The sequence below is a fragment of the Peromyscus maniculatus genome, chromosome 23 (genome assembly GCF_049852395.1).
Source record: "Peromyscus maniculatus bairdii isolate BWxNUB_F1_BW_parent chromosome 23, HU_Pman_BW_mat_3.1, whole genome shotgun sequence".
NCBI lineage: Eukaryota > Metazoa > Chordata > Mammalia > Rodentia > Cricetidae > Peromyscus > Peromyscus maniculatus.
This window is the reverse complement of record NC_134874.1, coordinates 37072856-37099672: the sequence shown is the minus strand read 5'-3', so window position 1 is coordinate 37099672 and position 26817 is coordinate 37072856. Positions and strand designations below refer to the sequence as shown.

The following is a 26817-nucleotide window of genomic DNA, read 5'->3' as shown; positions in this document are numbered from 1 at the left end:
GCCAGAGGTCCGCAGGGGTCACTGAGTTCCGGGGTGCCTGCCTGTGGTCTCAAAGCCTCTGCACTCTTTGTGGCCCGAGCTCCGGCTCCCCCTCTCTCCCAGCCTCAGTTTCCCCACGCAGAAAGTAGTTCGGAGAGACAACGTGCGCTCTCCAAGCGAATCTTAAGCTGAGCTGGACTTTACCGAGGTCCGGGCGGCTCCGTACCTCCGGGGGTGGGCGGGCCCTGGGATCTGGCCACAGCCGCCCGGGTCCCGCCCCCGGTCCCTGCGGGGCTGTGCCCGGAGGCCCCGCCCCCCGCCCACGAGGAAGTGGCTGCGGCGCTGCGCGGGTCTCAGAGCCGGTTCGGCGCGTCGACTGTCCAGAGTCCGCGGCCGGGGCGCCCCGAGGTGAGCGGCGTGGGGTGGTCGCGTGGTGTGTGTGGGGGATATGAGGCCACCTAGAAGTCCGGGGACTTGAAGCTATGTTCGACGGTGAGGGGGGTGGGGGTGAGAGGGGATTGGAGGGCCGTGTGCACGGGGGCCTGATGGGGCTCCCGGCGAGGGTGCGACTGAAGAGGAACTCTTGGGGGGCGGCGTTCTGGAGATGCGGGGCGCGGTGGGAGGAACCGCAGAAATTCCCCGCGCACTCGACGCCATCAAGGCGGCACAGCCCCAGCCCTCGCGCCCTTTCTCCGCTTTTCTGGTCCCGCTTTTCGATCACCGCGCCCGGTGTCGCCCCGTTACTTCGGGTGCAGGGCCCCACGCCCAGTCACTTCCCCCTTGGTCCGCAGCCTTCCGGGTTGTTGCGACCGGGAAATGAGCTGGCGCCCCCGCCCCGCCTCATCCCCCAGTGACCGTGCCCACCCCGCCGGGATTCAGGGATTCAGGTTTCTGGGTCTCACCCAGTGCGGTGCGGGGCGAGCGGACCCCGGCAGCGCGAGAGAAGCCCAGCCAGCCACTCGGGACTGGGAAGGTCCGATCGGGCCCCCAGGATTCCCCAAACTGGGAGTCAGCCCAGGTGCTGGTCTTAGAGTTGTTCCCCGAGGCAGCTCCAGCCTGGGGCGGCGTGGCCGGTGACACGGGTGAGCCACCCAGTCGCTGTGGAGCTCAACTTGCCTTGACTGGAAAATGGGGACCTTCCAGATCCGGAGGCTTAGCGGCCAGATGTGGCCAACACACTTGGCAGTGTGCCTGCCTGCCTGCTGCTGCCGACCTCATTTCTGCACCCGGGTTGAACCTTGCCTTGCGTGGTGGTGGTAGGATGGTGGGGTCCCAAACTGCAGCCCTGCCGGGTGACTTTGAGGGAAGTTAAACTTCTTCACGTGCAAAATGAAAAAGAAACAGATTTACAGACTTGGATTGTAAGAGAATGTGTGGGGCTGGGAGATGGCGCAGTGCATAAAAACACTGGCCGTGCAAGCATGAAGACCTGAGTTCGAATCTCCAGCATCTACGAGAAACTGGAAGTATGTCTGTAATCCTAGTGCCCCGATTGGGGTGGGATAAGATAGCCGAGGTTGTCCCCTGACATCCACGGACACGCACGCAAGAGTGTAAGGCAAAGTTCTGTGTGAATGAAAGTTCTGTTTTTTGCTTTGGGTTTTTTGTTTGGTTGGGTTTTTTTTTTTTTTTTTTAGACAGGGTCTCATTATGTAGACCAGGCTGGCCTCACGCTCTTACAGATCAGCTTACCTCTGCTTCCCCCAGTGCTGAGATTAAAGGTGAGCACACATTTGTATCATTTTAAAAAATAAATAACCTCAGTATGGATTAGAGTGTTTTGTCTTGGTCCCAGGGCCTCACGCTTGTTAAACAAGTGCTCTACTAATGAGCCACACCCTCCAGCCCCCTAAGTGGTATGTGGGTTTTTCCACTCTGTCACTGGCGTGTGTGTGTGTGTGTGTGTGTGTGTGTGTGTGTGTGTGTGTGTGTGTTCGTTCTTGTGTGTTCTCTCTCGCGAGCATTCTCTCTCCCTCCCTAGGATGGCAGAAAAATGTCAGATTCCCCTGGAGCTGAGTATTGGTGGCTGTGAGCTACTAGAGCTGAACCCAGGTTCTCTGCGAGAGCAGCAAGTGTTCTTAATCACAGCATCTTCTCTCCAGTCCCATGTTCTGTTTGCTCTTGTTGGAGTTAGTTAGCACACGGCCCTTCAAACACACACAACAAATGAACAACTGAGGATCTCTCCACAGTCCTGCCAGCACTGAGTTTTATGGGTTTTGGATGAGTTTTGTTTTGATTATTTGAACTGGTGTTTTACAGTATTTTAAAATTATTTTAATCTGTGTTGCTGGATTTGGCTTTGCCTAGTTCAGTAATACTTCAAGAGAAGCCTAGAGAAGGAGGAATCGGGGTTTCGAGGGCTGCTCACACCACCCAGGCTCCTACCCACAACAGGAAGTTGAGTAAGGCTTAGCACCATAAAAAAGAAAAAAAACTGCTGCTGGCTGCTCTGAGCGAGGCCTGAGCTGGGCGGGGACTTCCTGGATTGCCTGTGGAGCCAAGGTCCTTGCTGTAGGCAACTCCTGCTTGGTTTAAGTCTCAAATTCAGCCAAACTGGATTCAAGGAAACAGAGCCAAGAAAAGCCAAGTGAGCAAGGAAGGACCAATAGACTGTGTCTGTGGGATGGAGGATACCCAGCCAGGATGGAGAGAGCTAGAGTATTTTATTTATTTATTACTGCATTTCTGTGTGTGTGTGTGTGTGTGTGTGTGTGTGTGTGTGTGTGTGTGTGTGTGTAGGGGGAGTCAGGATGAGTTACAGGAGTTGATTCCTTTACTGTGTGGGTCCAGGGGATCAAACTCAGGTCATCAGGCTGGGCAGCAAGCACTTTTACCTGCTGAGACATCTTGCCAGCCTCTGTTTACTTATTTATTTGAGACAGGTTCTCACTGTGAAGCCCAAGCTGGCTTCAAACTCATGATCCTCCAGCCTCAGCCTCCTAAGTGCAGGCATCTCTGTGTGGTACCACACCCTGTTGGCGAGTTTTAACCCCGCACTTGGCTGCACAGCAGCCTGAGGCTCTGGCTGGCTGGCTTAGGAGGGCAGTTGCATCAGTCCTCTCCAGCCACAGGAGATGTCCTAGGGTAAAGGCTTCTGATTTTTGTGACCATTTGTTCCTAGCCCGCTCCCCCGCCACCCCGCCCTGCCCCCCAGTTGTTGATGTATTGCGGTGAGGCAACAGGGCGCGTTCTCTGCCTCACCATCCTTCAAGACAGAGCAAAAAGAAAGTAGAAGTCATTCATTCATTAATGGTCAAAATATATTCCTGGAGGGCTAGGGGTGTGGCTCAGTGGTAGAGCACCTGCCTAGAATTCCCCAGTGAAGGGCCTGGGTGTGGCTCAGTGGTAGAGCACCTGCCTAGAATCCCCCAGTGAGGGACTAGGGTGTGGCTCCCAGTTAGAACACTTACCTAGAATGCACAAGACTTTGGGTTCCACCCCAATACTGTGAAGGGGGAAAAAAATCAGTTTTCGTATGTACCTGAAGCTGACCTCAAATTCACAATCCTCCTACCTTAGTCTCTAGAGTGCAAGGGATTACTGGTGTGTGCCACCAAGCACAGTTCAAGAATTTATGTCTAGCTCAATAGTGGCACATAACCTTTAATCCCAGGATTTGGGAGGTGGAGCCAGGCAGATCTCTGAGTTTGAGGCCAGCCTGGTCTATAGAGTGAGTTCCAGGACAGCCAGGGCTACACAGAGAAACTTTGTCTCAGAAAACAAAAACAAAACAAAATAAAACAAAAACCAACAAAAATAAATGAAAAATGCACGTCTCAGAAACTTAAGGTCTTGTCAAGACCCCAGTTCATGTTCTTGGGCATCTTCAGGATAAAAACAACTCACCTTGGAGACCCAAAGCACTACTGAGTGCCACTGGCAGGGATTCAGAGCGAAACAGAACCTTCCTCAGGATGCCTCCCTTGCCCTAGCCAGCGCTGGGTCTGCTAGCAGGGAGTAGCCCTGTGTGGGCAGTGCTCCTGGGAGAACAGAGACCTGGTCCTGTGCTGGCAGGAGATGGCTTGGAGCCAGACAGGAAGTTTAATCCACACTCCCCCAGACTCTCCCAGTTTCCAGGGCAATAATAGAGCAGGAGCAGTCTCAGCCCCTCCCTGCCCACCTCCTTTGACAGATGGATGAGAGGGCTCAGGGTCTAACTCAGCAACAGAGTGCACAGGCCTGGATCTCATCCCCAGCAGCACCAAAGTAAGTAAGTAAAAACCCTCCCTCCTCAGCCTCGAGTGCCACGATTACGGCTTGTATCACCACACCCCACTCTTGGTCGAATTTTTCTGTGTCCTTTTTTTTTTTCTCTCCTCCCCCCCAACAGGATCTCTCTGTATAGCCCTGGCTTGCCTGGAACATACTGTGTAGACCAGGCGGGCCTTGAAACAAACAGAGACCCTGCCTCTGTCACGAGTGCTGGGTTTTAAAGGTGTGCATGGGTCACCAGATGCAGCTTTAGGTCCTTTTTACACCAGGAGGATGGCAGGCAGTGGGTGACACTCCCTCCTCCACCCCTGCTGTAGGTCTGGGGTCTTGCCAGTTTGGTTGCTTTCAGAAGCTGTAAGAAGAGGGAAGTGAGTCTTCCCTTTCACCATTTGTTTCTGGCTCTCCTGTGCCCAACCAGTGGACACTGTCATTTACTCGGTCACCCTATGCCTATGGTTAGCATTAGCAGCTTTTACTGCTCCTCCACACAACCTTCAGGTTCCAGGAAATGGGGGCCAGGGCTCCCCCAGTTGTCTTAAATTACCCTCTAGGACACACGGAGCCTGCTGCTGAGGGCAGTGTCGGCCCATGGAGAGTGATGGGGCCGATACTGGGAAGGCAGGCTACAGCCCTGCCCTTCTTACTCCCATGGGGAAGGATGGGCATCAACTTCCACTGCAGTTAGGGACCAGCCAGAGCTCAGCTGGACTTTGGAGTGGCTTCTGGCTTAGCCCTGCTATGCTGATGTATTTTATGGATTAGGCTGACCACAGGTTTCCTCTGCTGATTGTTTCTTGAGACAGGGTTTTTCTGTGCAGCCTTGGCTGTCCTGGGACTTGCTCAGTAGACCATGCTGTCCGATCTGTTTTTTTAAAGGGAAGATCATCAGCGAGGGTTTATATAAATCACTAGCCAGGTCAGAATCCTAGTTTGGCCAGCCTCTTCTAGGGGAAGGCAGGAGGACTGTTGGCTGTGGTGGCCCTGGCTGGGAGACCCACCCACAAGTGCTCAGGGGAATTCCCATCTAGCCTGCAGGCTAAGGTGAGGGCTTCAAGGTTGTTCTCCCGGGTCCCTCCCCTTAGCCTAGCTCTTCCTGGATCTGGGAGCTAGGGAAGGCTGCTATGTCTTGATCTGTAAAAGGAAGACCATGTATGCCAAGTGTGCTTGCAAGCATGAGGACCTGAGTTTGATCCCCAGAGCCCATGTGAAAAAGCTGGGTGTGGTGTGGGAGAGATGGCTCATCGGTACAGAACCAGGTAGGGCGGCCCACGGCCGCCTGGGACTCCAGTTCCAGGGAACCAGGCGCCCTCTTCTGGCCATTTTGGGTTTCGCACCACTTGTGTCCTTCCACCTCCACATAATTAAAGCCAACAACAAAAGACAGCAGGGCATGGTGGCGCACGCCTTTAATCCCCCGCACTCAGGAGACAGAGGCAGGGGGATCTCTGTGAGTTTGAAGCCAGCCCAGGACAACCAAGGCTACACAAAGAAATTCTGTCTCGAAAAACCAGAAAAGGGAAAAAATGGCTAGGTGTGGTGGCGCGCACACACGTCATGCCAGTGCCGAGGAGGCAGACAGGCAGTTCTCCATCTGCAGTGACACCTGGCCCCTGTGTGCAAAGCTCGAATACATCCATCTAGGATGGTGTGCATCCATCTAGCCAGGTGTGCACACACCCGCTTGCTGAGCAAAGGTTTTCTGAGAGTCCACTAGGTCACCATTCTGGGCGTGGGAGCCAGATACAGTCCTGGTTTCTGCGGCAGATGTTTCCTGTGCCACCCAGGAACTGTCTAAATGTCCCTGTGCCACCCAGGAACTGTCGTCTAAGTGTCCCTGTTGCACCAGTAAGCAAGAGGTTTTCACCAGGTTAGCAGAGTGGGGCCGCCATGGGCAGGGTTTATCAGTGAGTGCTCAGTGGAAGGACCATGATGTAACCGAACTCAGAATGAAATGGCAAAGGATGTAGGCCCGAGGTGTGTGTGTGTGTGTGTGTGTGTGTGTGTGTGTGTGTCGGTGTCTGAGTGAAGAGCATTATAGGCTCAGGGAACAGCTAGTGCAGGGGCCTGAGGCAGGAGTATGCCGATGTAGCTCAGGGTTAGCTTGTAGGGCTAAGGAGAGCATGTTTCAATGAGGAAATTGAGGCTGGGCATCACGTATATTGTGGAACAAAAGCATAGCTTGTCAGCTGGCTCCTTTAACGTGTCTTTAAAGAACTATCTGTTTCTTCATGCTTGTGCCACGCATGCATGTGGAGGTTACAGAACAACCCGAGGAAGTCGGTTCTTCCTTCCATCACATGGGTCCCGGGGATTGAACTCAGGTCATCAGGTTTGGTGGCAGTGCCCTTACCCACTGAAAACATCCGTCTAGACCGATGGACCACTTCCCGATCACCTACCAGCCGTGCTGTATCTTTTTGTTGTTGTTACGAGACAGCAGTGCTTGTAGCCCAGACTAGCCTGGAATTCAGTATGTGCTGAGGATGACTGTGAATTTAACCATTATTCTCCTGCCTCTGCCTCTTAGGCTTGTGCCACCACACCCAGTTTATGTGGTCCTCATGAACGCTAGCTAGGCCAGCACTCTGCCAACTGAGCGACATCCCCAGCCCTGTTGGTTTCCTGAGACAAGGTCTGGGTAGCCCAGGGTGGCTTTGAACTCATGACCACCCTGACTTACTCTTCCCGTGGCTGGAATTCCAGGCATGTGCTATCAGGCCCAGCCTTGGCATCTCACTCTGCTCTCCACACCTCAGGCGGGGTGGGCAGGGTTACTGTTGCATTGTGTGGATGAGGAAATGAGGTTCAGGAACAGCAGGTGATGTGCTTTGGGTCATGTGGCTGGCAAACAGTGCCATGATGCCTCCCCACTCTGGAAACCTCATGACTGGGGAGCTGAGGGAAGGGGTTGGGCAGAATGGGGTTTGGGGAAGTGACTTTCCGTGATATTTTTGGATGGGTGTCTTGGTGGGGGAGAATGGAGGGACAACAGAGAAGATCTCAGAGACGTGAAAATGTGGACAGTGGTGGCCAGGAAGGGACATCTGGCAGAGTGTGGGAGAAGCATGGGGAATGCATGCCCTGGGGGAGGCCAGCCAGGGGAGCAGAGGCAGGGCTGGTGGGGAGGCGGTGGGAGCCCAGCCGAGGCTCTGCTGCGACCAGCTCTAGAATGTGAGCTGTCTTACTCGCCTGGCCTTTGTTCCACCCACGGGGCTCGGAAGGGAGGACCACTGACAGGTGGGCTCTGTTTGAAGTGGATTATGGGACTGTTTAATTTTCATGATGCGTGTGTGTGTGTGTGTGTCTGTCTACACTATGAAGAAACTGAGGCACAGGTGATAAGTGACAGGCCTGTGTGGCTCAGGGTCCCAGTCCCCACTCACATAGTGTATTGCCTGCAGTCCCAAGCTCTGTTCTACCCACCTTTTGTTCTCTAGAGCCCAGGACATCTGTGACACCCGCTTTTTTGGGATGAGGGACTCTTGGGCTCAAGGAGAGGTTGTAACATGCTTGGCCAGTCAGGAGACTAGGGTGACCCACGCTGCTTCCCTGTCAAGACAGGGCACAGCTGACCTGCATTCTGTCCCCTCCCCTGGGTCCAGGAGACAAGTGACTATGGCCTACCACAGCTTCCTCGTGGAACCCATCAGCTGCCATGCCTGGAACAAGGACCGTACACGTGAGTGCTGACTTCTGCAAGGTGGCCTGCTGAACTGGTACTAGTTGGGACATTGGGGTGACAGGGCAGTGAAACAGGGGTGCAGCCAGACCCCATACTTTGAGTCTCTGTACTTAAGGCAAGTGCTTGCTCCTGGGAGACGGATGAAGAACCCAAGAGCGAGCGGGGAGGCCAGGAGGGTAGAAAGAGACGTTGGCATGTTGGGTGGCCAGGAGGGTAGAAAGAGACGTTGGCATGTTGGGCGGATGGAGGTGAACAGCCTGGGCCTCCCGAACAGTCTGGTGGGTGGTGGAGTTACCATGAGAAACACGAAGGACAGGGCATGGTAGTGCACACCTGCCACCCCAAACTGAGGAGGCTGAGGCAGGGAGAGTATATGTTTGAGGCCAGCCTGAGCTACACAGCCAGACCTTATCTCCAAAATCCAACAAAATGGGCCAGGGAGATGGCTCGGCATTGCTTACCAAGCCCGGTGAGTTTGGTCTCCAGGACCCACATATTGGAAAGAAAGAACTCATCACTCTACCTCTGACTTCCACTCACTCACATGCTGTGGCACTCCCATACGCACACACGTGCACAAAATAAACAAATGTAAAAAACTTAAAGGCGTGGGTAGGAAGGCCCCAGGCCAGGATGACGGTCTTGGGGATAGGGCAGTAATGGCTTCTGCCAGAGCTGTGGGCTGGGCTGAGGATTGCTGTGGGAAAATTCAGGGTGATGGGGACAGGCCTGGGGTGGCCCAGCAGGACATGAGAGGTTTCAGACAGGACAGCCTGGCTCTTGAAGAGCACCTGAGGGGGAGCAGAGGTGGGAAGGGCGGGCACCCATGCTGCTGCCTCCCTCCCACAGAGATCGCCATCTGCCCCAACAACCACGAGGTGCACATCTATGAGAAGAGCGGAGCCAAGTGGAACAAGGTCCATGAGCTTAAGGAGCACAACGGGCAGGTGACAGGTGGGTCAGGACCGCCCTCGAGAGAGGGGCCGAGGGACAGCAGGCCGGGGTGGGGCTGTCCACTCACCATGTGAAAACATGTTCAAACTGGTTTCGGGACCATAAAGATGGCTCAGCTGATAAAGGAACTTACTTGAGGTCCATCCCCAGGACCCACACAGAGGAAGAGAACCACTTCCTGAAAGTTGTCCTCTGACCTCTACAAACTAGTATACACAAACACAAAATGAATTTTTAAAATTAAAAGTCCAGTTGGCTTAGGTGGTAAAAAGATTACGTTGTTGTACATTATTATTGACACTTAGGAGTGTCTGTTAGGGGCAGGGGATGCCAGTGAGTGGTTGGGGATGTGGCTCAGCAGTAGAGCACCTGCCTAAAATTGCCCAGTGAGGGTCTAGAGGCTTGGCTCAGTTATAGAGTACTTGTTAGTGTGAGCAAGGCACTGGGCACCACAGTTAAACATCTAGGTGTGGCCGCTGTAGCTTTGGTGGCTTTAGCCTGTGTCCTCTGACCCAACCCTGCAGGCATCGACTGGGCCCCTGAGAGTAACCGCATTGTGACCTGCGGCACAGACCGCAATGCCTATGTGTGGACGCTGAAGGGCCGCACGTGGAAGCCTACACTGGTCATCCTGCGGATCAACCGAGCTGCCCGCTGTGTGCGCTGGGCCCCCAATGAGAACAAGTTCGCCGTGGGCAGTGGCTCCCGGGTCATCTCCATCTGTTATTTTGAACAGGAGAATGACTGGTGGGTGCTTGGTTGGGGTCAGAGAAGGGGGGGGGTATGCAGCGTGGGGGTAGGGGTGTTGGTGGAGCCCAGGACTGCAGACTTACAGGATGCAAGATCAGAGTGTCCCAGACCACAGCAAATGAAATGAGGAGACTCTTGCTCCCATGATTCCAGGGAAATCTGTCTTCTGAGCCTTGCTGGTGAGGCAGTGAGTCCTCTTTATTGTGGTCCCACAGCTCTGACATACCAGAGACATAGACCATGCCACTGCTACTTCTGGGGACACTACACAAGCCCTGTGTGCACACAGCCACCAGCTTCCTGGCAGCACTGTGGACTGGGCCTGCCACCCACTTGTCTCTGAGGTATCATACTCCAGGAGCCACTGACAAACACCCAGCCACACTTTTTAAAAGACAGCGTCTAGCTAGGCGATGGTGGCACACGCCTTTAATCCCAGCACTTGGGAGGCAGAGCCAGGCGGATCTCTGTGAGTTTGAGGCCAGCCTGGGCTACCAAGTGAGCTCCAGGAAAGGCGCAAAGCTCCACAGAGAAACCCTGTCTCGAAAAACCAAAAAAAAAAAAGAAAAGAAAAAAAGAAAAACCAAAACAAACAAAAAAGACAGGGTCTAAATGCAGCCCAGGGTGGCTTCAAGCTCAGTGTATAGCCAAGGTGACCTTGAACTTATGATCCTCCTGCCTCTGCCTTAGTGCTGGGATGACAGGTGTGTACCACCATGCCTGGTGTCTGCAGGGATAGGGATGGAACATAAGGCTTCGTGAATGCTGGGCAAACACTCCACCAGTTGAACTACATCTCCAGCCCTAGGGAACTGAACCTAGGGTCTCCTGCATACTAGATAAGAGCTCTGCTGCCGAACCACATTGCCAGCCCTAGTTTTTTTTTTTTTTTTTGGACAGGATCTTGCTATGTAGCTAAGGTTACCCTTGAATTCGATTCTTTAGTATTTGTGTGCACCAGATGGCCTGTCCCAGCCAGTGTTGGAAGACAAGGACAGTTTTGAGTCTAGAAAACAATTCAAATTCTACCCTAGCCATTTAGAACCATGTGATCTTATGTGGTTGGTGGTGACAAGTTCTCACCTCAGAAGGAACCCAGGACATCGCTGCCTGGAGTGGTCACTCAAGTGTCTGTCATCGGTTGACTGTCCCCCAGGACACTGCTGTCCACATTACCCACCTGCCTGCCTTTTCCACCCATGTGTGTAGGTGGGTGTGCAAGCACATCAAAAAGCCCATCCGCTCCACTGTCCTCAGCCTCGACTGGCACCCCAACAACGTGCTCCTGGCTGCAGGCTCCTGTGACTTCAAGTGCAGGTGAGCTGGCCATCCACCTGAGAGGGGGACCCTAGCCAACCAATAGCAGAGACTGGAGGGTGGGGGAAGAACCCCAAGCCCCTCCTTCCAAACCAACTCCTGATTCGCTACCAGCAAAGTGACCTGGGATCCCTGGGGCATCAGACAGGGTTTGCTCTGCACATGATCACCATGGCCTGCTAGCACCCCAGGACGGAATCTTAGCAAGATGTGTCCTTTGCCATCTCTGAATGTCAGCAAGGTCTCCCCAAGTCCTCCTCCCCTGCCTCCCCCACTACAGCTGTCCTGATTTCTACTGAAGAATGAATGCTGTGTACTTATTCCTACTAAGGTTTGAATGACTGATGACCTCAACAAAACTCACTCTGTTATTTTCCACTTCTGGACCTAGAAACCTCTCTTGGCCAGTGAGCTCAAATTCCTCCCAGCTCTAGGCAGACATTGCCCCTTCCCCAAGTGTCTGAATTCCCACATGGGAAACTATAGGCACCAAAGGCCCCCTTTCTTAATCCTGGGCCCAGAGTGTGGTGTCCCACAAGGCTTTGGGTTGCTAGGTAGGTTGGTCCTACCCACTTTTGTTTTCATGAGACTGTCTTGCTGTATACCCCAGGCTATCCTCAAACTTACGGTCCTCTATTAGAGGTGTGAAACAGGTGGGTCAGGAGGAGTTGAATGTGTGTGGGGATAGTGTTGTGGGGCCAAGAGGAGAGGGCAGAATTGGAGCACAAGAGCTGTTCTAGCCACTGGCTGTCCATGTCAAGCCTGGCAGGAACTAGGACACCCCCTGGAGCCACGAAGTTATGGACAGCTTTAAGGTTAGGGTCCCTTGGGTTCCAGGCCACAAGACTCTGAACCAGGAGGCCTCCCATCCTGGCCCACAGGCTCAGCGCGTTTGGCTGACTTGGGGGAGGATCCGCTTCTCAGGCCCGTTTTCTTCTACAGGATCTTCTCTGCCTATATCAAGGAGGTGGAGGAGCGGCCAGCCCCTACACCGTGGGGCTCCAAGATGCCCTTTGGGGAGCTGATGTTCGAGTCGAGCAGCAGTTGTGGCTGGGTGCATGGAGTCTGCTTCTCGGCCAGTGGGAGCCGAGTGGCTTGGGTCAGCCACGACAGCACAGTGTGCCTGGTGGACGCTGACAAGAAGATGGCGTGAGTTTGGGAACAGGCTGTGGGGCGGGCGGCTACAACTGAAGCCCAGAGCAGGAGCGGGCGACAGCATGGCTGACGCACTTTCTCTTTCAGCGTTGCAACCCTGGCCTCTGAAACCTTGCCACTCCTGGCCATCACCTTCATCACAGAAAACAGTCTAGTGGCAGCGGTAAGTGGCCTTTGGGGATGCAAAGGCAGGGGCCAGTACGTAGTCTTTTCACTCAGCCCTTCCTCCCTCCTCCTGCTTTTTTTTTTTGGTTTTTGAGACAGGGTTTTTCTGTGTAGTTTTAGTGCCTGTCCTGGATCTCCCTCTGTAGACTAGGCTGGCCTTGAACTCAGAGATCCGCCTGGTTCTGCCTCCCAAGTGCTGGGATTAAAGGCGTGCGCCACCACTGCCCAGCTCCTCTCCTGCTTTTTGTTGTGCTTTTATGCATAACAGTTTGGGTATGCTGTAGTAACAAAATTTCCCAGCTGTGTATGGCACGACACAGGGTATTTTTGACAGGGTCTCACTGTGTGGCCTAGGCTAGTCTTCCCTTTTCCCTCTGAGTTCTCCTTTAATTCATTCTGTAACCCAGGCCAACCTCCAATTTATAATCCTCCTGCCTCAGCTTCTTGAATACCTGGGATTACACACGTTTTTGCTTGCACGTCTATCCAGTGTAGGTGTTGTGGGGGAGGGGACTCTGGGGAGGCTTCATTTCCAGTGCTTCCCCAGCTGTCTTGAGTGTAGAAGAGTCGTTCTAGAATTGTGCCCTAACATCTTTGCTTACAATGACCAGTGCAGATGACAAGGCCATACCTAACTGAGGCCTGTGAAGTCACTCTGGGGGTAAAAGCACTTGCTGTTCACCCTGATGACTCTGAGTTCAATTCCTGGGTCCCACATGGTGAAAGGAGAGAGCCAACTCTCACAGGTTGCCCTCTGACCTCAACATGCACCCATGGCACCTGCCCATGCACACACATGCACACCCACCAGATTTTTTAGAGGCAGGCCTGTGGGAATGGACTCAGAGTCACCCAGTGTCCCAAAAAAGCTACTGTCTCGTCTATCCACTATTCCATTAATATGGCGGCTTATTTTCTCCCTGACGGATCACCCAGCTGGGATGGAGGTCTGCTCGAGGAAAGGGTCCCAGACACATATCAAGTAGATGCTGGCCTTGCATGGTGGGGGGGAGGGCAGCCTTCTTATCTGTGCCTACTTGATACCTCTGAGGCTGAAGTCCCTCTCTCTGGGTCCTGGTGTATCCCCCTGCTGGGGCATCTGTCTCCTGATAGCCCTCAGTAGCTGCCAGATGCCCTCATCTCCAGTCTCACCTCAAGCCTCAGTTTCCATTTTAGAGTCCCTACCTCAGATGATGCTTCAGTGTCCCTCCTGTCCCTCCTCAGGGCCACGACTGCTTCCCCGTGCTGTTTACCTATGACAGTTCTGCGGGGACATTGAGCTTTGGTGGTCGGCTGGATGTGCCCAAGCAGAGCTCCCAGCGTGGCCTGACAGCCCGAGAACGCTTCCAGAACCTCGACAAGAAGGCCAGCTCTGAGGGTGGTGCAGCCACAGGCGCCGGCCTAGACTCACTGCACAAGAACAGTGTCAGGTGCTTCTGCAAACAACCAAGACCCACTTCAGAGGGCTGGGGTGGGAGCCGAGGGAGGGGCGTGAAATGGCATGGTGCTAGAGGGGGACTAGAGGAAGCAGGCCGACTTCCAGGCCATACTCAAATAGTAGGAACTTAGCAGTCAGCCTGGACTGGGGCATGCCTAAGGCATGGCGGGGCCTCTAGGATGCAGGAGAGTGACTGGTGGGCTTCTTGGGAGTGGGTCTCTTGCTAGATTCAAGTGTGGGAGACCCTCCAAAACCCCAATGCTACCAGCCACAGGGGTCCACCCTGAAACATACTAGGAAGCAGGCATTCTGCCTTGGGAGGTCTTTAAGCCAACATCCAAGCTAGCTTCCAAGGTTGTTCACTACCAGGCACAGTATCCTCCCTTACCCATTTCTAGCCCTCCCCTCACCACCCCCCTCCAGCTCAGCACACTAGTGGCACTCTGCATTCCCCATACACTCAGGCCTGTCCTTGCCTAGGCTTCAAGGGTCTTGTTCTCTGGCCAGGACTGTTTCCCTCACCTGACACACTGTTCCTCCAAGCCTTGTTCCCTGGCTGGTCCTACCTCATCTTGGTATTTTTCATGGGAATGGGTCTGGGAGCTCATGGCCAGCAAGCTTGGCCTCTAAACCCAATCTCCTTACAGTCAAATCTCGGTGCTCAGCGGGGGCAAGGCCAAGTGCTCGCAGTTCTGCACTACAGGCATGGATGGTGGCATGAGCATCTGGGATGTGAAGGTGAAGCTGCCCCCGCAACCTCCCCCCCCCCCTTTTCTTAGCTGCCCTGGGGCCTGGGATGGGGATCATCTCCTGACCTTTGGGTGTGCATGCCTTTCTGTTGGGATTCAAACTCCGCCCTCTTTTGTGCTGGGGCTGAGATGGGTGTGGGGTGTCTACAGGACAGCGGAGAACCAGCCTGTCCATTCTCTACTTGCAGAGCTTGGAGTCAGCCTTGAAGGACCTGAAGATCAAATGAGCTGTGGAGTGCCACCCTCACCCAGATGCTGGGAAAGAGGGAAGGGCGCTGGGGAGGCCAAGGGCTGCTTTGCTGAATGCTTCTAGGGTGCAAGTAAGGGGCTGCTCCCCAAGAAGGGAGGAGACAGGTGGGAACTTTCCTACCTATTTAAAGAATATGTGCCTTTTAAAGAAATGCTTTCACTTACTGCTTAAAAAAGAAAGAAAGATGAAAAAGCCCCTAAGCACAATGCTGGTCATGAATCGCTTCAGAAAATGGGGTAATAAATGCCATCTGCGGACAGGCCTGCCTGTGTCTCAGAGAAGCTAGTTGCTGTGTGGGCTGCTGGAAACAAAACTGACCTTCAGTACAGGGGACCTTCTCTTCCAACTATGATTAAGTGGTGTGATTCCAACACAAACGGGGTACACACTGCTCTGGACCATGGTGGAAATCTCTCATTTCTCACTCTGATGTGGGCAGCTGAATTCTGGTAAATGTTCATTGGTTTTTGTACAATCCCCTATTTCTATTTTAGCCTACGGCCTTTTGTCACATGTTTTGGGTTACCTTTTTTACACAGCATCTGAGCTGACAAAATTCCATCAAGGATGAAAACCATCCTTCTGTAAGACAAATCACTCTAGCAGATGGCACCAAGGCACACAAGCTTCTATTACTCAGCCCAGGTCTCAGTTTCTGTGACAGTCAGGCCTTCAGATGTGTAAAAGGACCCCAACAATCCCCAATCACACTCTCCCTCCAACCCAAGCAGTACACTTTGGTTTGGTGCTGGGGGCCTCAAGCAGGAACCCTGACACTCATCCCCAAATGTTATAAACATTTTTTTTTTTCTTTTTGAGACAGGGTTTCTCTGTGTAACCCTGGCTGTCCTGGATCTCACTCTGTAGACCAGGCTGGTCTTTCAGCTCAAGAGATAAACTACCTTTTTACTACTCAGTCCTAGAACCAGCAAGAAGGCATTGTTAAATAGCTACCACCTTCTTCCACCCTGAAGGAGACTTCATTTGGGAGCCAATCTTGAATCTGGGCAGCTGTAGGATCCCTCCAGAGACCATCAATTGGGGTCAGGCCCAAGGGCACGTGGTAAAGGTCACTAGGAAATAGACTGGGTGTCATCTCTGCCATCACACTGCTTGATCCTCTGGCAACCATACCACCCCTCCTTGTGCCCCAACACATCCACCGACCCCCCAAGCTCTTTGATCTCTGGGGATGCACAAAGGACAATGCCACTCAGGTGAAGCATCCCCTCTCAGCTCAGATGGGGCCAGGACAGAACCCTTTCACTGGTCCTGAACACACAAGTAACTCACTGGCTGTGCTAGGTCTGCTTCTTCAACTGCCACAATGCTAAGGATTGAGTGGAGAGCTCAGACTGGTGAGCGCTGGCCATTACCTTTTAGAGACTTCTAGCAGAGGATTAGGATATGACAAGCAGGCAGCACCTGGAGGCCCACAGGGGAAGCTCAGTATTGCTCGGGTCTTCTGTAGGTTGAGTACTAGCCCTAAGTCTCACTCTACTGATACTGACATCTAGGCTCTGCATCTTGCTTTGTGTAAAAGCCTGATAGTGTTTTCCCAGGTAGGCGTGTGCCCTGCTGGTACCTGCCATGAACAAAATTAGGGTATAGCAGCCAGAAGATGAATTGCCAAACAAGGATTACGATAATGTTGTTTAATCTGCCAAATATACAAGTTGAATTTGAGGAGCATGTCTTGTCTGGGTGATGCACAGTAACCAGAGGTTTCTTGAAATGATCAATGGGTAGGGTTAAAAATGGCCACTAGCCCTGACCAGGTGGGTGGGAAGGGGGCAGAGCAGGTCAGAGAGGAGAGGCCTCATTGGACGGAACTGGCCAGGCACAAACCTTGGACCCTTAGGGGCACAGGCTTCCTGACAGCCCCTCTGAGTGAGCACCCAGACAACGATCTGGGCTGGTTGTCATCAACTCCCACATCAGCTGCCTACTGGCACTATCCCCCCACCCCCAACGTGCAATCTACTGGACAAATGGAATCTCTTTACCCCACTTCCCAGGCAGCCCCCAACCAGGGTTCCAAATTCTAAAAACAGCAAAAACATTCAAATGGTTATGTATGAAATGCTGTCCTGCATCTTTCTGTCTCAAAGATAGCAGCTGCCCCTCCCCCCAGCCCCCCCACACCCCCTGAATGATTTCTGTGCCAAGATGAAGAGGAGGCCCCAGGCCATAGGGGCTCCTGGCCATGAGGGGCTGCTGCAGCGGCGCCAGGGCACAGGGTGGGTGAGACACGGCAGAGGTCCTGGAGGCATGGCCCAGTTCCTCGGCATCTCCTCCCACAGGCCAGCTTACTTATTCAGGGAGAGTGACTGCATTCGTTTTCCTGACAAAGTTGCGTCATCTTTTGCTGAGGGGTTGGAAGGGAAGGGTGGGGGTTAGAACACAGCAAAAACACCTCCCACATCCCTCTGAATCACAGGACTTCAGGACCAAGGCTTTAGAAAAAACATTTTGTGCAAACGGGCTCAGCTAATAGATAGGAAGAAAGCCATGAAGGATCCAGACTGCCACTCAAGGGAGAGAATTTCTGCTGAGGTCACAAGGCCCAGGTCTCCAGATGTTCCCACTATGCTTGAGTGACTGTCACCACCGTGTCAAAAGCTACTTGTCCATTCAGGCCCAGCAACACAGTTTGGTGGCTACCGGGAACTTGTGGCGTCCCTGGTAGAACTCTGCAATTCTAACCTCTCTCTGTACTCTGAAGTCTAATGTCTCAAGTCAGCAACAATACCTACACACATCAAGTCCTTTCTTGCTCAGAGTATGGGAAGCCGAACTCTTAGTTCGGATAACTAAGCTCAGGAAAGGGATAGATGCCCCAGTGAGTTCTCAGTTTCCTCCTATTTCAGTAAATAGGAAAGTGAGCTGAGGGCTCTCACAGCCACCCATGCCCTTTTCCCATGGAAGGTCTCAAGTAAAGTGCTCTACACTAGACACCCCCAGGCCTGTGAGAACCTGGATCTCCTTTAGATGCCCAGAGGGAGGGTGAGGAGTGGACACGGATATGATGTCCGGCATCTTTTATATACAGTTCTACCATCTCAAGCCCCTGGAAGGGTGGTACAACTCCAGGTGCAGCCCCTTCCACAGACCTGACCCTCAAAGGCCTCCTGTTGCTGGACACAGTAGCTATTAGATAGTGCTCTACTGATCCTAACCCTCACCTACTACTCCATGACAGTGGGCAAGAGCGTCTGTCTCCCCGGCGATGGCAAGGCTTTACTGGCTGACATGGGTGATGAGGCAGCTGCCCTTCCTCAGCCCCTCCCACCTCACAGATGGGCTTCCGGTACCTAACTGTACCTGGGCCTGTAGCAGACCTACCTTTCCTCTCCTCTTCCTTCTTTCTTGCTGCCTCCTCCCGCTGTTTCCGGATGATTGCCAGCCGGGCAAGATCAGCCTTGGCCTGCTCTGTCTTCCCAGCCAAATGCATCTTCATGTAGCGCTCTTTTGCTTTTTGCTTCTCGATTTCTTCTCTGTGTGGATAAAATGGTGTCACAGGGCTAGACATGGGAGTAAGTACCAAGTGTAAAGGGAAAAGACACTCCAGCTGAGTGGGAGGCGCTATTCCAAGTGTCTTTTAGTGGACACCCCTCAAACAAACAAGGAGAAGGAATGGTCCCAGGAGAGAAACCCCTGTGTGAACTTTGGCACAAGAGGGGACAGTGTCTGGTTGCAGGGACAAGGTTGCTGCCTGAAAACTTCACGTGGAACTCAAAACCAAGTGCACTGTGTTCCAGAGAAGATGATCATAATGAAGAAGGTACTGGGCAGGGAATGAAAGCCACAAGTGATGGGAAAGAGACACAACCTGACTTCAGTAGTTCACATGTACCTCCCAAACAGGTAAGCCCCTTCAGGTGGGGTGTTGAGAATAAATGCAGGATTCCATGGGAAAGGGTATGGCTAGCAATCACCTGTCTAAATAGAGAATAGGAAGGGCCATCAGTTTCCCTGTGTGATTCTGACTAGGAGGGCTGTCTAGGATGTGAGAGCAAAGGGCTCCATTTCCACTGAAACCTTGGAGGACCCAATGGCAAAGGAGCAAAGAGGCTTGCCTGGCAAGAGCAGTAGAGGGGCTTTCTGGAGGCCCTTCCCAGTCCACAAGGCTGGCAGTAATAGGAAGCAAAGCATGGGGGCCTGCTTCAAGAGGATGGATGAGAAACGCAGCCAGCAAGGGCTTGATGAGGAAATACTACACTCAGGGGACCACACAAGACACCTACTACTGAGGTGTGGAGATAGCACTGTTGGCCAGCAGATCCACCCTGATAGGGATGTGCTAGATAGACTGAGATGTCTCTTGGTTATTCAGGACTAACCAAGGCTGCTTCAAGGTTTTGTAGGACACCCTCAGTGAAGACCAAGTACTGGCAGGGTGTGGCTTTCATGATCATCATTGCTGCAGATGATCTCTGTTGGGCAGAATGGGACATTTTGACTTGAGACCCAAAGAGGACAGTGACATGGCTTCTCAGTGAAGTGGCAGAACCTTAGAGCCCTGCTATTCTGGGAAGGACAGCCCAGTCTGCTGAGTTTTGGGGGAAGTCAATCACAAGAAGGAAACTAATGGAGGGGTACAGACACAGCCCCAGTGACACCCAAACCCCTTCTTTGAAGCGTTTGGAGACCTGTTCTTTAGCCATCCTTGCACAAGGTGCCAGGCTGAACTCCTAGCAGCTTTCAGTCTCTTAAAAGGCCACGAGGGCACTCGGGAGGCAGAGCCAGGCGGATCTCTGTGAGTTCGAGGCCAGCCTGGGCTACCAAGTGAGTTCCAGGAAAGGCGCAAAGCTACACAGAAAAACCCTGTCTCGAAAAACCAAAAAAAAAAAAAAAAAAAAAAAAAAAAAAAAAAAGGCCACGAGGTCGTCTAGTCCCGTTAAGTCAATGAGGCTGTAGGTGTGGCTAGAAGATAGAGTGCCTGCTCTGGGGCCCTAGTCTGTGTGCTTAGGTTGCAGGTTCACCCAGCAGATATTACCGTTCTCTCCTTGAAAGTTCCTTTGGCCCATCCAGATCCAGTTGTGTGACCTTTTTGGTTGTCTGTGCCACCCGGTTGGGGTTCTCAATGTCAATGAGCCCTTCCACGCCTTTTCGCTTTTGCTAGGATAGAGCAGGAATGTTAGAGGTTAGGTCTTGGGGTGCCTCAGGAGGCCAGCCCACCACCTCCCAAGAGCCCATCAGGATGAGGACAGTACTTTGGAGTATCTTACCAGTCTGGGGAGGGCAAGAACCTGTGTCAGGCTCCAGCAAGACTGGCAGCTCAGGCTTCAGTAACTTGCCCATGATCAACAGAGAGCAGAACTGCCCCATTTCAATCTGTCTCCAGAAGCAGCTTCCCATAGAATCCTAAGACTGATTTCCCCTATAATGACCTCACGGCTCCTGGGGCAGGGTGAGCCATGGTGTTGCAATTCCCGCACACCTCAGCTTTGGGTGGGAAATATGACCCCAGGATGAAGGTGCTTCTTGGATGACAGGCTTCAGGAACTAAGTCATCCTATCTGATGAGACCCAAGAAGAAACGAAACAGTTTTACAGTAGGTTTGCTTAATCTCAAGCTTTGTTAAAACTAGTTTTTCTCCTCGAAGTGACCAGGAAAGAGCTTCCAAATGCTGATTATCTGAGCACTCCAGAGTTCCCTAGCCTACATCCAACTTCCCTCCTTCTATATCATGCCAACAACCATCCATGATAGCTTGGCTTGAGAACTGCTCTCACACAACCTGATCTCTCCTCCCTTCAGCATGTCCAAAGTACAGTTGGACTCCAAACACTCTTCTAATCCTGCTACTGGCAATCACTGAAGAGCAAGCCATGAGATGCTTTCTCCTGCATTCTATAATACCTTAGCCTCTGTTCCCTAGAAAAGCCAAAACCAGTGACCTTTAAAAAGTAAGCTGTAAGCTGGGGGGGGGGGGGGGGGGGGTGGCGGCGGCACACACCTTTAATTTCAGGATTTGGGAGGCAGAGGCAGGCAGATCTCTGGGAGTTCCAGGCCAGCCAGGAGTCTCAACTGTCTTAAACAAACAAAAAAGTAAACCTTGGGATGATAATAGGCTGGATGGGGTGAAGTTGCTTGCTACAAAGCCTACTGACTTGAGTTTGATCACCAGGACCCATGATTTCTGCAACTTGTCTGACCACACATGCACCATGGCATGCTTGTATAGTGATACTCCCCACGCCCCACCAAATAAATATAATTAGAAACATAAAATAAAAAGCAAACCTAGTTATTTCTCTCCTACTTTCAAGGCACCCACAGTTGTCCCTGCTCAGTCCCTGATGCAGTGAAGCCAACACACTTCTGTAACTATCGAGGCACCCTTGCCCACTAACTCATAGCCCCAACAGCCCCCAATTTTGCTCTTCAAACATGAAGAGCTTGTTCTCATCCCAGGGTCTTTGCAGTTGCTAGTCTGCTTGCCTCAACTGCTCTGCCTAGCATCTGTTATTCTTTTTTTTAAGCATGGCTGGCTCCATCCTTGACATAAGCCATCATCTTATTAGCACAATGCTATTCCAAGTATCCTCTATCAGACTGATTCATAGGATTTCTCACAATCTGAATTTGCACCGTCATTTTATTTTCACTGTTATGTTCCCATTAGATTAGGAGTCTTTAAGAACAAGAGCTTTTGATAATGTGTCTTCAAGAATTGAAGGTATGTGATGTCACTTTAACACACAGGCAGCAGAGGCAGGAGGACCAGCTCAAGGTCAGGACTAGTCATATAGCAAGTTTAAGGCCAAGTTAGGATACATGAGACCCCAACTCAAAAAAAAAAACCAAAAACAAAAAGAGGGCCAGTGATAGCGAGGCAGGTAAAGAACTTGCCTGGCGAGCCTGACATCTTAACTTTGATCCCTGGAACTCACATCAAAATGGATGGAGAGAACTGACTCCACAAAGCTGTTCTCTGACTTCATCTGCCAGCAGGGTATGTATCCACACTCCTCCAGTTAAAAAAACAAAACAAACTGGGCATGGTGGTACACGCTCATAAACCCAGCACTTTGGGAGGTGGCGATAGAATCGTCAGGGGTTCCTAGCCAGCTTAGGTTATGTGAGACCCTGCCGCATCTGCCCAGTGAAGGGGTTTGGCCTGCAGTCCCCAGACTCACCTGGTAGTCATCATCTTCATCCTCACTCTCATCTGAGTCTAGAGACTTCTTCTCCTTTTTGGGGTCACCCGAAGCGCCATCTCCACCTTCTTCTTGTTCATCTTCTTCCTGTTTCAGAAATGGACAACCTGCAGAATCAAAAATGCAAAACAGACCCCCAAGAATGTAACACCCATGACCACCCTCTGACTGTGGACCTTCACATTAAGCCCCTGAAAGGCTTGAGCCAAGTATGACAAGGGTCCTAACTCTGTGACCCCAGTCACTCAGCATGAGGGACCAGAGGCCAGTCCTCTAGCCGAGTGAAGCCTCTGATGAGGCCACAAAAGACACTGATCCCCTTCATAGCTACCTTGGTCAGCCCAGGGAGCAGCTGATCTCACAAGGTCAGAAAGAGTCAGGTGTGGAGCTGAAAACTGTGTGCCTGCTCAGTTGTACCTGCTACACGCAGCTGCCAAAGTGACTTTCCTGGTCATGCCTTCCTGGTTTTATGCTCCCATGGTCATGTCTGCCCACAAACTCTTTTTAGCACCAAATGCCCAATATCACACCTTGGCAGGCTACCTGCCTCTACTTTTCTGTCTCGAGTTTAAAAAAAAAAAAAAAAAAACCCACTGGGAAGAGCTGACATTATGGCTTATGCCTGTAATCTCAGCACACAAGAGACAGAGGCAGGAGGATTGCCAAGAGTGCAAAGCCAGCCTGGTCTACATAGCGAGATCCTGTCCCAAAAACCAAATTAATAAAGCCTTAATAAAAAACTTAAGTCCAGCCGGGCGGTGGTGGCGCACACCTTTAATCCCAGCACTCAGGAGGCAGAGGCAGGAGAATCTCTGTGAGTTCGAGGCCAGCCTGGTCTCCAAAGCGAGTTCCAGGAAAGGCGCAAAGCTACACAGAGAATCCCTGTCTCAAAAAACCAAAAAACAACAACAACAACAACAAAAACAAAACAAAACAAAAAAAACAAAAACTTAAGTTCATCCTCTCTTAACACCTACCTACACAGTCTGCAAGGTCCCATGTAAATACCAGGAACTCCACAAAGCCCTCCCAGATCCCCAGCTAGATATGGCCCCTCCCTTTCTCAGGGCCAGGGGAGGGGGGTGTCTAGGTGTGAAAATTCAGTGTTGCAGGGGATACAAATAACAGTGGACTAGACAGGGTACCCTGGGCCCAGAGGAACTACTAGTTCCGCTTGGACTGGAGGACAGGCACCACCAGTAAGAGCCACAGCAGAGGCGATGCTGGATAAAGCTACTAGCAATGAACAGGACACTGGGCTGTGGGAGGCAGGCAGTATGTGTGTAGAATCTGGCAGACAGCCCTCCCTGTGTGGCTCCGGGAGCCAGTGGGGAGGTACAGGAGATCAGAGCTGTAGATGGACAGTGGCTGGTAGAGGGAAAGCCTCTACAAGGCAGGCATATAGGACCAAGAGTGGAGACAACCAAGGCAACTGCTGCAAAGTGGGCAAAACCTCTTCTCGGTCCAATCACAGGACGGCCCCTGTGACTGTGACTGGCTGTTCCAGGGCTCACATCTGCCACCTGCTGTCCTTCCCACCCCAATGTGGTGACTGTTCTTGGAGAACAGCAGTCCTTTCCTGTCCTCCCCAGGAACCAGAAGCAAAGCACCATGCTAGACCACTGGATCAGACATGTACTCACGTTGGCCTTCTGCTTCTCAGCCTGTAACTGGGCATCGATCTCCTCAGGGCTTGTATACTGCCTCACCCGGCCTTTGTGGCCTCCCTTTCTACCTGCACAAAGATCAGAAGTTCAGGAAGGTGAGAGAGAAGGCTGCCGCCTTTGCACTGACCCCGGACGGCTGTCCTTTTTGGGGCAAAGGGACCTCACCTACCCCCATCAAGTACCACCCAAACCTACAATGTTCCCAAAGAACAAAAGCAGCAGCTTATTCCATCTGATGTACAACTGTCAGATGTAGGTTCCTAACAAGACCTGAGGTGAGGAAAGGAAGATGGAGTCTGACTGAATCCTGTTTTCTTAAAATGCAAATATGGCTGGGCGTAGTGGTCCACATCTTTAGTCCTAGCACTCCAGACAGCGGGGACAGGCAAGATATAGACCTCTTGAGTTCTAGGCCAGCCCAGTCTACATATGGAGTTGCAGGCCGGCCAGGGAACCTAGTGAGACCTTGTTACAAAGTCCAAACAGTGTTCTCAGGTGCAAGCAAGGAAGCAGGAAACATGTATGCCTTTTCTGGCACTACAAAGCTTTTGACTTTAATACTCTGTCACAAGCTCATCTGATCCTTAGAAAGAAGGTACAGCACAAAAGCCACTGCTGGTTTTCTACCACAGGGAAGGAGACTCTGTCAAGTAAAGTGCAAAAGAAGAAGAATTCTGAAGCCTAAAGCTCTGGGTTTACCACTCCCTTGATCTGTGGCTCTCTGGGCAGTCCTATACTTTGCCAGAGCCTCAGTCTCTTTTCTTCCCATAAGGCTGCCATGGAAATAAACTGGTTACCATTTGAAAAGCAGCTGGAACCAGGCATGGTGGCACACGCCTTTAATTTCTACACTCAGGAGGCAGATGCAGGCAGATCTCTGTGAGTTTAAGGCCAGCCTTGTCTACAGAGGGAGTACAAGGCCAGCCACGGCTGTTACAAAGCAAAATCCTGTCTCAAAAAAATAAAAACAAAACAAAACAACAACAACAAAAAAAGAAAGCAGCTGGAATTGTGTGTGGCATTGGATAAGCAACACAAAATATCTGCTAATCTGTTCTAATATATTGCTTGGTAGAAAAACATATGCTACCAATGGCCCCATAAATGAACTACCACCAATGGCGGCAGAAAGAATAAAATACTCCATCTTGACTATATGAAGAGAATACTTACAGGATAAAAGCCCAAAATCTACCAGCAGAAATTCTGTGTTCGGAATTAAACTAGCAAATGGGGCTGGAGAGATGGCTCAGCAGTTAGGAGCACTTGTTGCTTTCAGACAGCCCTGGCTGGTTCCTAGCACCCACAAGGCAGCTCAAAAACCATCTGTAGGCTGGGTGGTGGTGGCACAAACCTTTAATCCCAACACTCAGGAGGCAGAGCCAGGCAGATCTCTGAGTTCGAGGCCAGCCAGGTCTACAGAGCGAGATCCAGGACAGGCACCAAAACAACACAGAGAAACCCTGTCTCGAAAAATCAAAACAAACCAAAACATCTGTAACTCCAGTTCCAGGGTGATTCGATGTTCTCTCTTGACCTCTCTGGGCACTGCACTCACATACATGGAGGCAAAAAACCCTCACTCACATAAAAAAAATTAAACTGGCAAAATTAAAGTTGAATACAGATCTAACAGCAGTCTAACACTGACCAGGACTATCAGTGACAATTCACCTAAGAGGATAAGTGCCATACCCTGATGCTCTAGCCAGAACACTAGACCAATTCCTGCTAAAGCCTGTCTTATAGCTGGGCAGCAACTCCTCTGCATCCTTGCAGCCTATACTGCCAGGCAGGACCTCTCTCGATTTCTGAACGCCCCTTGCTGTGAGTAGAGAATCTGTAATTAGACAGCCAGAACTGCTCCAAGCTCTGGAGAACACTGCAGAGACACTGATTTCCTAGATAGCAGCTGCAGAGCTGTAACTGGGCTGCCAGAGCCCACACCACCCATTTTTAATGACTACCTGAGTTCCCAGGTGTATCTAGGTATGCTCATGAAAGGCCTATTGTGAGATACCAAGCTTGTCATTAAACAAACAAACAAACAAAAACAAAACAACCCCCCGAAAAACAACACCCTTTCTTGCATATTCCAGGTAACAACTCAAAACTGGTCATTACAGGCCCTCATTCCCTACACTTGTCTACGGAATACTGACCTTAGCTTGGTTTACAGCGGCTCTTTCAAGACTCTAAAAATAATTCACAGTATGATGAAAACAGAATTGGTCCTTTGCTCTTGGGATTTTTTTTTTTTTTTTTTTTTTTTTCGAGACAGGGTTTCTCTGTGTAGCTTTGCGCCTTTCCTGGGACTCACTTGGTAGCCCAGGCTGGCCTCGAACTCACAGAGATCCGCCTGCCTCTGCCTCCCAAGTGCTGGGATTAAAGGCGTGCACCACCACTGCCCGGCTGGGAATTTTTTATTGTTTTATCAAGCAAAGAAACAAGGCTTGTCTGCTTGCAAAGATTTTCACAAATCAAAAGACTAAGTCTATTAGCCAGGATTCCATATTTAAGACTGAGGGACTGTAATTGCCAACCTTGGAGTCAAAATTCTGGAGCTGGAAAAGTTCCTTTGCGTCTTACAGATGAGACCGAGGAAGAAAAGAGTCTTCCAGACTCAGAATAAATCAGCAGAGAAGTAGGTTTAGCCGCACTTGGCTCTGTAAAGCCTAATATCTGAATATTGACAGGAAGCAATTTAGGCTTGAAAAAGCTCCAGGCAGATGTTCCTGTAGGCTGATTGCATTAACTGGCTTAACACGTGAGCTACCAACATTAACTGAACATCTGTTCTGTGCCAGAAGCGAGTCAGGACCTTAGTGCGATCTATTCTATCATCGTATAACTCCTGTCTCCAACTCATCCAGCTAAGCCTTATTCATTACCCCTGTAGTTCAGATGAAGATGAGCTAGATGAGGTTAAAATCTTGTTTGAGGCCACAAAATTAAGACGTGATATATCTGGTATTCAAATCCCCGATTCTAAAAGGGAATGAGAACGTTAAGATGGGAAACGCGGTCTTCTTGGTCCCTACACACAGTAACAGTGCTTGCCTGGGCATTTAGGGGATACCGGGCACTGGACTGAGTACTTGGGTCCCCTAGTTTAAGCCTCAAAACAGAACAAGAGGTAGAGATAGCATCTATGCCTCCCCACTTGGGAACGACAAAACCGAGACACAAAGAAGTTAGGCGACCGGCCCAGAGACCCATCCATCCTTAATGGCTACCGCGCGAGGGAGAGAGCAAGGTGGTCCGGGATCCAGATCATCAAGTCAGGCTCTTATTATGAGGCAGGCGTGGCCGAGTTGGAGCCCGACAGA

General features: G+C 51.5%; 2 protein-coding genes across 4 annotated transcripts in view; one reads left to right on the top strand and one right to left on the bottom strand.

The window, feature by feature from the left end:
* The first annotated feature begins 281 nt into the window (after nt 1–281).
* Nucleotides 282–14917, top strand: Arpc1b (actin related protein 2/3 complex subunit 1B). The gene is made up of 10 exons (XM_006982667.4): nt 282–387; nt 7797–7873; nt 8726–8830; nt 9355–9577; nt 10790–10897; nt 11840–12046; nt 12140–12215; nt 13442–13647; nt 14303–14393; nt 14593–14917. Exons 2-10 carry the CDS (start codon nt 7810–7812, stop codon nt 14629–14631), a joined length of 1119 nt encoding a protein of 372 aa, XP_006982729.1. The 5' UTR covers nt 282–387; nt 7797–7809; the 3' UTR covers nt 14632–14917.
* A 1363-nt stretch (nt 14918–16280) lies between these two features.
* Pdap1 (PDGFA associated protein 1) overlaps nt 16281–26817 on the bottom strand; it is an 11035-nt gene continuing 498 nt past the window's right edge. The window contains exons 1-6 of one of the 3 annotated variants that reach the window (XM_042268634.2): nt 25184–25274; nt 23465–23556; nt 21801–21908; nt 19654–19775; nt 18000–18151; nt 16281–17022 (exon numbers count right to left, since the gene is read on the bottom strand). In XM_042268634.2, the coding sequence (XP_042124568.1) occupies nt 16964–17022; nt 18000–18151; nt 19654–19775; nt 21801–21908; nt 23465–23556; nt 25184–25259 (609 nt within the window). In that variant the 5' untranslated portion in view covers nt 25260–25274 and the 3' untranslated portion in view covers nt 16281–16963. Of the gene's footprint in view, nt 17023–17999; nt 18152–19653; nt 19776–21800; nt 21929–23464; nt 23557–25183; nt 25275–26817 lie in introns of those variants that run through there. The other 2 variants (XM_042268635.2, XM_076560318.1) reach the window with 2 other exon arrangements.

Bases quoted from the DNA above. Each gene is read 5' to 3' on its own strand.
- Arpc1b (XM_006982667.4), top strand. From the start codon at position 7,810: ATGGCCTACCACAGCTTCCTCGTGGAACCCATCAGCTGCCATGCCTGG. The intron at 9,578-10,789 runs GTGGGTGCTTGG...CCATGTGTGTAG, and splicing joins TTTGAACAGGAGAATGACTG to GTGGGTGTGCAAGCACATCA. The intron at 12,047-12,139 runs GTGAGTTTGGGA...TTTCTCTTTCAG, and splicing joins GACGCTGACAAGAAGATGGC to CGTTGCAACCCTGGCCTCTG.